Source organism: Ambystoma mexicanum, chromosome 8 (genome assembly GCF_040938575.1).
Source record: "Ambystoma mexicanum isolate Mex_15411 chromosome 8, UKY_AmexF1_1, whole genome shotgun sequence".
In the NCBI taxonomy this organism is placed as follows: Eukaryota; Metazoa; Chordata; class Amphibia; order Caudata; family Ambystomatidae; genus Ambystoma; species Ambystoma mexicanum.
The window spans coordinates 153,508,573-153,522,310 of record NC_090929.1 but is presented as its reverse complement, the minus strand read 5'-3'; the positions used below and the strand labels follow the sequence as shown (position 1 = coordinate 153,522,310).

General features: G+C 45.9%; 1 protein-coding gene across 2 annotated transcripts in view; it reads right to left on the bottom strand.

Annotated features, from left to right (window-relative positions):
* C5 (complement C5) overlaps positions 1-13,738 on the bottom strand; it is a 478,994-nt gene that overhangs the window by 356,284 nt on the left and 108,972 nt on the right. For both annotated transcript variants that reach the window (XM_069609527.1, XM_069609526.1), the window contains exons 3-5: positions 10,715-10,877; positions 2,177-2,247; positions 920-1,011 (exon numbers count right to left, since the gene is read on the bottom strand). In XM_069609527.1, the coding sequence (XP_069465628.1) occupies positions 920-1,011; positions 2,177-2,247; positions 10,715-10,877 (326 nt within the window). The remainder of the gene's footprint in view (positions 1-919; positions 1,012-2,176; positions 2,248-10,714; positions 10,878-13,738) is intronic.

Genomic DNA, 13,738 nt, shown 5'->3' with positions numbered 1-13,738 from the left:
AATACAAAGAATTTGTTTTTCATATAGTGCTATCCCCAAAGTGCTGTATATAGAACCTTTTAAAAACAATTACTATTACCCTACTGAAAATGCTGCTCATTTAAGAACGTCTGAAGTATGACAGTCCGAGTTGGCCTCATCGGGTCGAACCTGCCACCTGCAGATCACACACAAATCCCAGAAGTGAGCGATCTTACAGTTCATTTTAACTGTAATGTTTCGGTCTTTTGCCCACAAGGTCAACACAGCTTAGACCTTTGCTGCATGTGATCCTAAGTATTAATAAAAACGTTTCTTTTGTACCCTCTATGCGGTATGCAGTCTTTCTATCGAATAATTTATAAAGAATGAACATATATTGAATATTTTATAATGACATGTTTTATAGAGAAATCATTAGGGGTGCTAAAGGGTTAACTATTTTTGGGAAATGGTTGGGGTGGGTTTTTAGGGGTGGGAAATGGCGGTTTCTGGGGGACCTGCCCCCAAAAAAAACCTGCTCTATAAAATATTTTGTTATAAAATATTCGATATATGTTTATTCTCTATAAAATATTTCGTTAGAAAATATTCGATATATGGTCATTCTTCATAAGATATTTCGGTATAACGACATGTAACCCTCTATGCAACTCCTGCAGAGCTTGGAATCTGAATGTTACCTGACATTCTCTGCGTGGGACTATTGGTTCTACAGCTATACCCCTTGCCTGGCCATGGTTGCCCGCCGAGGTTTGGGGACCCATTTCCTTGGTTTCCCTTTGTATTCTCCGGGCTGTTATATTGTCTGTACCCCTTCGCGCTTTGAAGCAGAAATCCAGCGAGTTGGAGACTTTTGCAAAACACCAAATACAATACAAAATAAGGAGACACAGGTGACCCAGAGAGATGGGAAGTGTAACAGGACATATCTGCCTACTTCGGATTGATGGGGATTTTAAAATCTGGGAACTCCACAATTCCAATAAGGTCGTCAGCTTCAAGAAAATCCACTTTCACTCCTTCTGGATCCTTCAAATGGAAAGAAAAAAAGAGACAATAAGCACATTTACGAACTGTGTGAAGACAAACTAAAGATTCAATGCATGGATGTTATTCACAATCTACCATGAACATTACATGGGATTGAGGCATGAGCAAGCTATAATGGGGATACATGGGCAAATCCTTAACTCTGGCAAATTGAATTAGCAACTTTTTGCTAGAAAGGCGAATAGGCAAACATGGTCATCAAGTGATATCAAATTCTGCATTCCTGGGTACATGGGATCGAAGACTCTATGGGCCTCATTACGACCTTGGCGGAGGACCATGGCGCTATAAGCACCATGGTCCATGGCGCTAAGGTGCCAACTCCGCCATGGTGGTTGGCGGACTTACCGCCCCATTCCGACCTTGGCGGGGCGGTAAGTCCCCAATCCCCATTTTACCCTTCCCCATTCCCATTCTTACCCCATAGGGCATAATGGGAGTGGGGAAGGCGTTAATTACGCCACCGTAAATTACGGTGGCGTAATTAGCTCCATGGTCCCTTAACGCCATGGATTTTAACGCCTGCAAAAAGCAGGCGTTAAAATCACCATGGCGCTAAGGGACCTCGTAATCAGGCGGTAAGGGTCGGCGCTGTTAACGCTGGCGTAAACCCCTTACCGCCCGGGTCGTAATGAGGCCCTATGAGCTTTCCTACTGTACATGGCTTTCGTGGTCATGGTGACCACTCATTTCTGCTCAAGAGGGAATCGTAGCATTGTCAAAAGTTTGATCATGAAGGCCTGCACGTCTCGGTTATTGTCACCAGGTTCTAGAACAGGGGTCTCCAAGGTTGCTTATATGTAGAAACCTGGCCAGAATTAGCACTAGTGCAAAAATTGTCAGTGTAAAAAAAGACATTGTAGCAATGGATGTTGGCACCAGGGCCCCAACTCGGCCTACTACTAGTAAAATCCTGTAGGGGTGTTGGACTAACCAAAGCAACATGCAAGAAATCATCAACAAAATGTGTTGTATGCATATTTTTATCACATATTTTCATTGCGGGTATCATGGAAACGTGTCTAGATTCATTCGTGTTTTCAGTGTCTTGGTGGGCATAGCCACAGTTCAAAGTGTCAACCTTATTACTTCATCTAAATGTGTAATGCCTGTTGCAAGTACCTTCACATCGGAGCATACATACCACAAACGTTAATGTAGTTGTCCTGCGCGGAGGCTTCAGCTCTTCATCCAGAGAGTAAACTCTAACTTTGACTGTAAGTAGAGCGTAAACATAACATTACAGAGCATGCTTAACACCCTTGAAAGAAAACAGAATAAAAAACAATAGTGCACAATGATGCTTGAAAACCAGGAACAATTTACTTGATGTATAAGAGCCGTACAAATGCAAAATAAATTAATAAATAAAATGGCTGCCACAGGCAATGCCGCAATGCCCACTAGGTGCAATAAGGCCGTCCCTAGGAGCTGCAGCAGAAGCCGTGCTTGTGGGCCCCAGCGCCAGGCCTTGGGAGCAGAAGAGTTAACTCAGACTTCGTACATAGGTTTCTCTGGGCACTCATTACAGAGCAGAATTTTAAAAGAATTTTTCTACGTGATGTTACGCTGCCGTGTAGATGGTCTTGTAGCACTAATCAACAATAGCATGCATTATTTTAAAAAATCCCACAGATAAAACTGAATATATATATCACTTCCACTAATTAAAGCAGCAGAATAAGAGGACCTTCTCATATAAATGACAAATATAAGCCAATCCAATTTTATTGGAAAGGTGTTCAATGCTATTACAAAAACACACGTATGTCATTAAAACACTCAACAACCCAGTTGGACAACAAGCTCCAGAAAATATCCCCCAAACCTTTGGTTTTTTGTATCAGTGAGCTGGGATTTGCAGAGTAAAAGTAGGCACTTTAAGGCTCGTCGCCCAAATTTGAGACTAGATGAACCCATAGTACAAGTACTAAAACAGGTCTGTTCCTGGAGCAATGTTTCAGTCCACCCATAGGGTTCCCTATTGATCATTCTTGAGTAAACCCCCTATTACAGAATTTAGAGAAATGTCCGGAACCCTGGGCCCTACACTCGGCATGTCAGGTCCAGGTAGGTCGTCCACGTTCTCCAAATCCAAGTCCCCGTCTACTGTCCTGACATGATCATTGTTGCTTGCTCCTGGAATCCACAAAACTCTAACATCCAGGCTATTATGAAAATCTATGCAAAAATGACGAGCATACTCATCCTTGGCACTTAAGGGATTAAAAGCTTTATTCACACTAGACAAAGAGACTCTACAACCTCCCACCCACTGGAGGAAACGATAATCCAGATGAAAAATGGCAGTGGCCGTTCAAGAGGTGTGAAAAAAAGGTATCAGGAGAAAACGTCTGCACCCACAGAGCATGGACGATAGATTTGCATGTTCTGCCTGGGAACACTGCATAAGGCAAAGCTTCAGATGGTGCTCAGCCTGGGAAAATCATCAGCTGCTTAGGTCTACAAACTGCAAATCCACCCATATGGTCTGGGGCGTCATAGCCACAGATGGTGCTCAGCCTGAGAAAATCATCAGCTGCTCAGGTCTACAAATTGCAAATCCACCCATATGTGCTGGGCGTCATAGCCACAGATGGTGCTCAGCCTGAGAAAATCATCAGCTGCTCAGGTCTACAAACTGCAAATCCACCCTAATGTGCTGGAGCGCCATAGCCACAGATGGTGCTCAGCCTGAGAAAATCATCAGCTGCTCAGGTCTACAAACTGCAAATCCACCCATATGTGCTGGGGCGCCATAGCCACAGATGGTGCTCAGCCTGAGAAAATCATCAGCTGCTCAGGTCTACAAACTGCAAATCCACCCATATGTGCTGGGGCGTCATAGACACAGATGGTGCTCAGCCTGAGAAAATCATCAGCTGCTCAGGTCTACAAACTGCAAATCCACCCATATGTGCTGGGGCGTCATAGCCACAGATGGTGCTCAGCCTGAGAAAATCATCAGGTGCTCAAGTCTACAAAATGCTAATCCACGCATATGTGCTGGAGCGTCATAGCCACAGATAGTGCTCAGCCTGAGAAAATCATCAGCTGCTCAGGTCTACAAACTGCAAATCCACCCATATGTGCAGGGGCGTTATAGCCACAGATGGTGCTCAGCCTGAGAAAATCATCAGGTGCTCAAGTCTACAAAATGCAAATCCACGCATATGTCCTGGAGCGTCATAGCCACAGATGGTGCTCAGCCTGAGAAAATCATCAGCTGCTCAGGTCTACAAACTGCAAATCCACTTATATGTGCTGGGGCGTCATAGCCACAGATGGTGGGCATCATACAACCTGTTTTCCTTGCTCTGTTTACTGGGATGCTTATTTGAAAAGGTTTCACTGTTTGCCCAAAGATGAGGAGAATTGTTTCTGTGTGTTTCTTCTGTGTGTCCAAGTGTTGCTAGCATTAGGGTGCTTTACGGCTTTTCCTTCTGTGTTTCAGCTGCCCTGTGCACCCATATCCCAAGAGGGTGCTCTTCCTTTCCTGTGGTTCGCTTCAGGGGAGTGGGTTATGTTTGAAAGATATGGAACCAGAGCTAATCCCAAACAGAATCGTCTAACCTAACTATGAAGGCCAACAGATTGAGAAGAAGACACTGAAAGAGATGCCCCAGGGTCTTTAAAACATCAAAGGACAGGTAGCCTGGCAACATCACATCAGGGCAGCTTGTTGTTTTCCCAAAAATTAGCCAAACTTCAAAAGAAGGTGGAGCATTATCCGAGAGGATGTGCTGTGCATCCCCATTGGGTTTGTGGAGAAGTTTTAGAGTATGCAAGGCCAGCTCAGCTCCCCTCAAATCCCTTGCCCACGATGTACAATGGAATGCTCAAAGAGTACCAAAGCTGCTGTACACAGACCTCAATTGTAATCCATTGGTAAAGCCATGCTGCTGTTTCTGTTACTCAACTTTCGGGAAATCTCTAGGCCACCCTCTTGATAAGGACGGATGACTCTGGCAGCCTCATCCTCTGGGTACAGGACAATCTTCTGTGACAAGCCTGACCACTTCAACATCCGTGAGGTGGGCATTGAATGGCGGAGCTGCCTGATGATACGCACCCACGGATGCCGATCACTGGTTGTCGATTGGATGCCGATCACTGGTTGTCGATTGGATGCCGATCACTGGTTGTCGATTGGATGCCGATCACTGGTTGTCAAATGGATGCCGATCACTGGTTGTCGAATGGATGCTGATCGCTGGTTGTCGAAGGGCAGGTAGATAACCTTGGAAAGGGTTCCATGTCATTTCATTGCGGGATGCAATTTCGCTGGGTTTTTCTCTGCGGATATTTCAACAAGAAAACTCATAGAATTTTTTTTTAAATAATTTTGAGGGGGTTACCCCCAAACCCCTCATCCCCTTTAATTTTGTATCTATTACTGAACACCCATACCCCATACATATATATTTCTAACCCCTCTTAAAAAATTTGATGGGTTTTCTCCTTGAAATATCCACAGAGAAAAACCCAGCGTCATTTCATCCCGCTGAAAGGACGTTGTACCCTTGGAAAGGAGGCCTATGCAGCGCTCCTTCCTGAGGGTTCCTGCCACGCCTGGAGACATTCCTTGTTTTCTCTCTGTTGTGCGGAGAGTCATTTCTCCCGTTGCCAGGACATTTGTTTGCGCTTTGCGGTTTTTCACACCTTTTCTCCTGCATCCACAGAAAAAAGAATGAGGGCCAAAGTTGGAAGATTATGATGCATTCCTTAAAAAACGCTCTGGAGTATCTGAACGACATTGTGTGGAACAATCCATCTGAAACTACCTCATGACGCTAAACGAGGGTCCAGAGATCTCTTGTGCCCTGTTGCTCCATTTCAGAACTTGGAAGAGGTCACCAAGCTGACAGACAAAACCAGGGCTAGTATCCTATATCGAGGCTTAGGGAAGACCTTAAGGATCCTCTGCATCAAGTAGTGAAACCCTCAGAGCATGGAGAGACCTACTAATCCAGCTCGGTCAAAGGTGTCAAGAAGAATGCAGGAAAGGTGTAGGTTTGATTGTCCATGATGGTAGTTAAAGGACAACCCTGATTCCCCATTTCCTTATGTTGGATCAGAACCTATGCAACTAGGGTGCATCTAGCAATAATTATATATGATATAAGTAATTTATAACGCGCTTGTACATAAGTGTTTCTAGGCACAACAAGACAAGGAAGGGACGACAGAAAGAGGACAAAACAACAATCTTACTAGTCCTTGTGTCATTCAGATCGCGCAAGTGCGGGGGGATCCAGGGAGGGAGTGCCAGGGGGCAACGGGAGGTGAGAGTGCAAAGGAACTAGTAAGTGCTGCCAGGGAGGTGGCTCATAAATTCAGAGAGTTAGGGGACTGCAGGGTTGCAGATACAGTCCCTATGTAGTTGGGAGGTGCGGGGGCAGTGCAAGGGCAACTGGTCGTGCAGGAGCCTGGTCCCGTGAGTTCAGAGGATGGTCAGGTAACCAGTATATGCAGCAGACAGGGACATCAGCAAGGGAGAAAGTGGTAGCGAAAAGCAAGGTTTTGAGCTGCTTCCGGAACCTTAGGTGGTCCTGCTCATGTTTGAGAGAGGCTGTTCCAGAGTTAGGCCTCAGCCGAGGACGGATATCTACCCAGACTCGCTACCTGGAGAAGCGTTTGACCCTCAGAGAGTTGGAGGTGGATGAGCGGAGGGCTCGAGAAGGAAGGTGCTTAGGAAGAGAAAGTTGGATGTAGTGTGGTCCCCGGCCCCAGAAAGCCTTGTTGACGATAACCAATGAAGACATGCAGAACAGTGCAAGACAGAAGTGGTGATTCCATTAAGTAGAGCAAGGTTCTCCCAGAGTAAACGTGTCCCAAAAACTATCCCTCAACCAGATGAGAACTGGGCAACCTCGCCAGTAGTCTGGGCTCAAATGCTGAATGTACCTCCTTGGTGAAGTTTGATTTAAGAACTGATCCCTGTTGCACTCATTTCTGAGCCAGGGAAGCCAGGGCTATTGATTAAAGAAAACTGACGTGACCTCCCAATTGAAATTCCACAAAATCAGATGGTCTCATGACGGAAAGATAGCTGGACCATTAGGAGTTTAGAAGACCAAATACTTTGAGCTGAGATCTGCCTGGTCGGCAGCACGTACGGCATTGACTAACAGTAGAGCCCCCCCCATACCGCGCTGGTGGAAGTGCTGTAGCCACTCATCGTTGCTTCTCCACTCGGGTAAACCTGCACCATCTAGTTATTCATGGATCTGCCCCATATCAAGGCCAAACTGTTATGGGGATTATTACAGAGTCATTTAAAGGGTAATTTAAGAAGACATACCGTTTAAAGCAATTGGTTCTGGCTGCTTAATCCTTCTTGGCTGCCCGAATTAAGCATGTGTTGAATTCAACATGAATTGTCTGCGATTCCTGAGAAATAGTTTTCAAGGATGTCATTATACAGGAAATGTGCTGCAGATTCTACGACCTTGCCGTTTGCAATCTTAGACCTTAGACCTAGGGTCCCATGATAAGCATCTTGAGCGTTGGAGACTGAAAGTGGGAAACATCTTAAAGAGGAGGGACATAGAGATGGAAATGTTGATGCTAAATCCAATAAGGGCAAAGAGGAAACTTATGGCAGGGGATTGGATATCTACCCAAGATCAATGTGAAAGCCTTAAACAAAAAAGACTGCAGACAGCAGAGAGGAAAGAACGAAATGTCCTTCCTCGATACCTTACAAATTTCCAATCCGCAAGGTATAGAGACCTATTGCTTAGATGTCGCTTAAACATCCTGGACACGAAGGAGGTGCAATGGTTAAGAAAAAGCCCAGGAGGGGAAAACACTCAGTGTCGTTGTTGTAAGAACAGTGATATCGTTGAAACACCCATGCATTTGATAATCAATTGTGAATCACTAAAGCAGATTAGAAGTGTCTTCCTGGAGGGGTTTAAGTCAATGTGGGAAACCCTAACACAATGGAATGGTGGGGATGGTTGCTAATAGGGGAACAAACCAAATTGGTAATTGCTGTAATGAAAATGTTGGAATGTGTGTTACAACCAGTGCCTAGATAGGAGGAAATGAAGTTAGCATTAAGAATGGGCTGTAATGATAGATAAAGAGTGACTATGGGAGGAATGTTTATGTTGTAATGTTAAAGGTTTTTTTACATTGTTTTTGTTTCCAATATATTTTGTTTGACTTTGAAACCAATAAAACATTAGAAAAAAAAGGTTTTCAATAGAGGAACACAGCTGCTCCCCAAATCAGAGAAAGATGCATTGCTATTTTTCAGTGGTAACATCCCCAATGCCTCCTGCCGTTGGGAAGATTTGGTTACCCTGTCACACTGAATGAACAACAAATTGAAAGTAAAAGGAAATTTAAGTTGGGATGGAGTACGCTCTTTAAGGGTTTTCACGGAATGAGGTGATTATCCGTATCCTGAGGCTTGGGTTCCAATACTGTTCCACAGATTGGCATCTTCATGGCACTAAAGGTGCAATCTAGGCAGCCAGAGTGCCTTGATGCTAGTGGTTTAGATGAAACATCTGTGTGTAAATGTATTTTCAGAGCCTGTGGACCATGGTTGTGTATGTCCCGGTAAATCAACAATATAGTGTTAATCCCCTCTTCCAGTGGCTTGAACGGGGGATAACTGCCCAGCAGCCAAAGTTATCGGCCCGAGCAAAGCAAGGGCAGATAACGAGGGCTCTGGGCGATTATCCTCTGTTCCAGTGGCTGGAACCGTGGATTAAGGCTATTAGCACCCTGGGTTACCAAAGCAGTAACCCAGGGTGCCAAAAAACAAAAAAGGATTTTTCTTCGTACAATGGGACAATGCTAGCCTCACGTTTTACGAAGGAAAATCCTTTTTCAAGATGGTCATAATGGAAAGGGATGCAGGGCTCAATACGGAGCACTTCTTCCCTTTCCATGGTGGCCTGCGGGAACAAGGGAAAGGAGCGTACGCTGAAATAAGGTAAGTAGGGGTGGGGGCTGAAAAAAATAAAACTAAAAGGAAACAAGGTTGGGGGGAAGATGTCGGCAGGGGGAGCCAGCCATCAGGCGGCATGGAACGCGGGCTTGTACCAGCGGTTGAAGCCCGCGTTCCTAGCTATGTGATTGGCTGACTCCCCCCGCCAGGGTGTTAATAACTTTTTTAACTCATTGTGATAGTGGGCAGCAGACAATGGAGGTCTTCCAGATAATGGAAAGCATGATGCCGCGTCTTGAGGCTCAATCGAGCCAGGCTTGTTTTGAAGGAGCTGCTGTGCTCTTATGGTTTGAGGTGGAAAGCGACCATATGTTGTTGCATTGCCAGTCATCATAGTGCCACCACCCAGACCACCCACAGACATATGGCACTCAAAGTTCAGGTGAATGTGTTATATGTTGCAACAGCAAGAAATGGTAGTGGATGATGATATCAGCTGTTGAACTTGGGCCATGGTAGAAACGTGCTGACGTGTGATGAAGCCTGAGCTTTTTACCAACTATGCAGGCTGTCCAGGAAGTAGTCTACGTCCTCACACGCTCACACAGACACTTGCTCGATGATCGTAGTTCTGCTTTACTACGATAGCCGCTTTAATATTACCCTCTTAAGCCATCACCCTTTTTCTAATCTCAAATTGAGAATTTCTTCCAAAACATAAAATGATCCGGAGCCCTTATCCCATATGTATGGTGGTGCCCGCACCCACCGTTCTGCATTGGCTTAATGATTTCTCAGTTTCCTGAATGATCTTCTTACCACATTGCAAGATTGCATCGCATTGATTGTGCGTGTCTGCACCAATTAGATCAGGTCCATTAGAACACGAGGTCATAACGCTGATCTTGATGATCCAGAGCAACAGCGTAGGCACCCAGAGGCCCCCTGGCATTAATAGTATGGTTCTGGGAGTGATATCCTGCTTAGTAGTGTCACTAGAGGGCATTTCCAGAACTCATAGGACACCTCATTGAGGATCCTCGATTCGATGCTGGGCATCACCCAAGGCAGCTTTTCAAGGTCATTCAAGAGAGGTCACCCACCTGTGGTAGGCACAGCCCCTTTGGACAGAAAGAATGCTGGGATCAAAAGGTGAGATTAGCCTATTGGAACCCCAGTCATGCAATCAGTGATGCAAAGCACACACACGCTATAAAAAACACCAAATAGGAAACGATAATATGGGTCTCGATTCACAAAGATCTTCGTTTGTAGGTGAAACGTTTAGTAGGTCCAGATGTAGCCTGCGATGTCCCAAAACGTGTGTATGTATGCTGATTCACAAACACTCACAAAATCGGGACACGTAGTTGTTGGCCGCCACACTTTTCACCGGCAAGTAGAACTGATAAACAAAAAATGGCAGCCGCAGTTGAAGCAAGGCAAATTGAGATAAATGTTTTTAAAAAGTGACATTTGTTCATGCAGGTTTTCTTGTGTTCCAAAATCTGATTTATGCCTGGTAGGGACCCAGGCAATGTACTATTGAATGTTTTTTGCATTGCCAATTGCCAATTCATTGCCGTGCTTCAAGGCACACTCATTTTGCACATGCAAAGTAGGCATGTCTGGGAGCACTCTCCCCACCTTCCAATTATGTTGCAATTAGCCATTTTTGCATTGCGGTTCTTTTAAAATGGCACGTTCTGCGTTTTTTTTTTTAATCAGCACTGCTTTACTTGTAAGTTTCCCCAAAAATAGCTGTGACCTTACCAGACTGGTCTGGCGTGTATATGGGCTTGTCCGTCTGGATGAAGAGAAATCCATTTTGGAAAGTAACGGGTATTTTTTCTTCCTTTGTGAAGCTTTTACTGCTGGCTTCCAGGATGACATACTGATAGGCTATGTCCTTCGTCCGGAGGTCTCTTGGCTGAATCTGGAAGGAAGGATATAGGCTGAGTTATTCTAAGAATTACAACAGTTTGGCCAAGCGCTGTGACACTGGACCTCATTAAAAGTTCGGCAGTCTGGGAAACAATGGTGGAAAATGGGGGTAATGGAATTATCCCCCAACATGCTGCCACTTTCCTGCATCGCCCAACTACGAATTTGGAGGTGAAGCGGAATACTTACCGCCAGCACATAGCTGGTAGCTGGTAGGTAAATCCTCAATTTAACCTTTAAAATTGGTGGATTTTCCATGGCAGAATTACCACTTGCTGTAAATCTAAAAAAATCCTCCTCGGGCCATATGGGGCCCTATGGAATACAAAAATGGGGATCAATGCCTTTGTGCCACCACTTGTGCCCTATGCAATGCAAAAATGTGGATTAACGCCTTTGTGCCGCCACTTGTGCCCTATGGGAGGCAAAAATGGGGAGTAACGCCCTTGTGCTGCCACTTGTGCTGCCATGTGTGCCATATGGAATGGAAAAATGGGGATTAATGCCTTTGTACTGCAACTTGTGCCCTAAGGGATGCAAAAATGGGGATTAACGCCCTTGTGCTGCCACTTGTGCCATATGGGATGGAAAAATGGGGATTAACGCCCTGGTGCTGCCACTTGTACCCTATGGGATGGAAAAATGGGGATTAACGCCTTTGTGCCACCACTTATGCTGCCACGTGTGCCCTATGGAATGCAAAAATGGGGATTAACGCCCTTGTGCTGCCACTTGTACCCTATGGGATGGAAAATGGGGATTAACGCCTTTGGCCACCACTTATGCTGCCACATGTGCACTATGGAATGCAAAAATGGGGATTAACGCCTTTGTGCCACCATTTATGCTGCCACGTGTGCCCTATGGAATGCAAAAATGGGGATTAACGCCTTTGTGCAGTCATTTGTGCCCTATGGGATGCAAAAATGGGATTTAACGCCCTTTTTTCTGCCACTTGTGCCCTATGAGATGCAAAAATGGGATTTAACGCCCTTTTTTCTGCCACTTGTGCCCTATGAGATGCAAAAATGGGGATTAACGCCTTTGTGCCACCATTTATGCTGCCACGTGTGCCCTATGGAATGCAAAAATGGGGATTAACGCCTTTGTGCAGTCATTTGTGCCCTATGGGATGCAAAAATGGGATTTAACGCCCTTTTTTCTGCCACTTGTGCCCTATGAGATGCAAAATGGGGATTAACGCCTTTGTGCCACCATTTATGCTGCCACGTGTGCCCTATGGAATGCAAAAATGGGGATTAACGCCTTTGTGCAGTCATTTGTGCCCTATGGGATGCAAAAATGGGATTTAACGCCCTTTTTTCTGCCACTTGTGCCCTATGAGATGCAAAAATGGGGATTAACGCCTTTGTGCCACCATTTATGCTGCCACGTGTGCCCTATGGAATGCAAAAATGGGGATTAACGCCTTTGTGTCGCCACTTGTGCCCTATGGGATGCAAAAATGGGGATTAACGCCTTTGGGACGCCATTTGTAATCGACTGGTAAATCTGTCAGACGAGTGGTGGTAAGGGTAAACGAGTTTGTCGGTAATTTTGTGGAAAAATGACGGAATTACAGCCAAACCTGTGCTGATGCCCATTGTCTGAGAGTACTGAGAATGGAGCCAATACGGCTGCATCGCTTTAGCTGTCAGCAGGAGTGTCTTAGCAGGGGGTGGTAATTGATATGATATGATATGATATGGCATTTATAACGCACCTATACACAAGTGTTTCAAGGCACGACGAGGCAAGAGAGGGGAACAGAGGGAGGACGCACAACAATCCTATAAGGCCAGGTGTCAGTCAGATCGCGCAAGTGCGTCGGAAGGGTGTAGGGACAGTGCAATACATGGGAAAGATGATAACAATACATAAATAAATAAACGGCCAGCATGTGGCAAGTGCATGGGTAAGTGCGGGCATCAGGTGTCAAGGGCTGGTAGGGGGACTGTAAGGATACAGAAACAGTCCCCAAGTGCGGGGGTTGCCAGGTGGGCAGTGCAGGTGTGTGACGCTGGCGGGGAGGCACCTGGGCCCGAGATCAGAGAGTGTCCAGGTAGCCAGTGTAGTTCCGGTAACAGCCAGGAGGTCAGCAGAGGAGAGGAGGACAAAAGGCAGAAGCAAAGAGAAAGGTTTTGAGGTGCTTCCGGAACCAGAGATGGTTCTCCTCATGTTTCAGGGAGGCAGGGAGGCTGTTCCAGAGGGAGGCACCAGCCGAAGAGAGAGATCTACCACCAACTCGTTGCTTGGAGAAGCGACTGACCCTGAGGGAGTTGGAGGCAGATGAGCGAAGAGCTCGATAAGGAAGATATTTAGGAAGAGTTGAAGGTATTGAGGCTGCAGGCCCCAGATGGCCTTGTGAACGATGCAGAGGGTTTTGAACTTAATCCTCGCAGCCACTGGGAGCCAGTGCAGAGATTTCAGTCCTGGAGAGATACGATCCCTGGGCTTGAGACCAAGGACAAGTCTTGCAGTCCTGTTCTGGATAAATTGCAGAGGGCGGAGAGCAGAAGCAGGAAGATTTAGAAAGAGGCTGTTACAATAGTCCAGCCTAGAGCGAACCAGAGCTCTGTAGACAGTGAGCTTCTGGGGGAAGGAGTGGAAGGGAACGACACCTCTGAGGAGGTGCAGCTGATAGTGTGACTTCTTAGAGATGTCAGAGATGTGAGGAGAGAAGGAGAGTGTGGAGTCGAAGATGACCCCAAGGTTTTTAGCCTCACAGGTGGGAGCAGGAAGAGGGCCATGAGAGGCCGGCCAGAGAGCTGCAGGGAAGGAGGGAGAGGGTGTGCCGATGAGGAGAATCTCAGTCTTACTGGCATTAAGGCAGAGGTCATTGGCGGCACACCA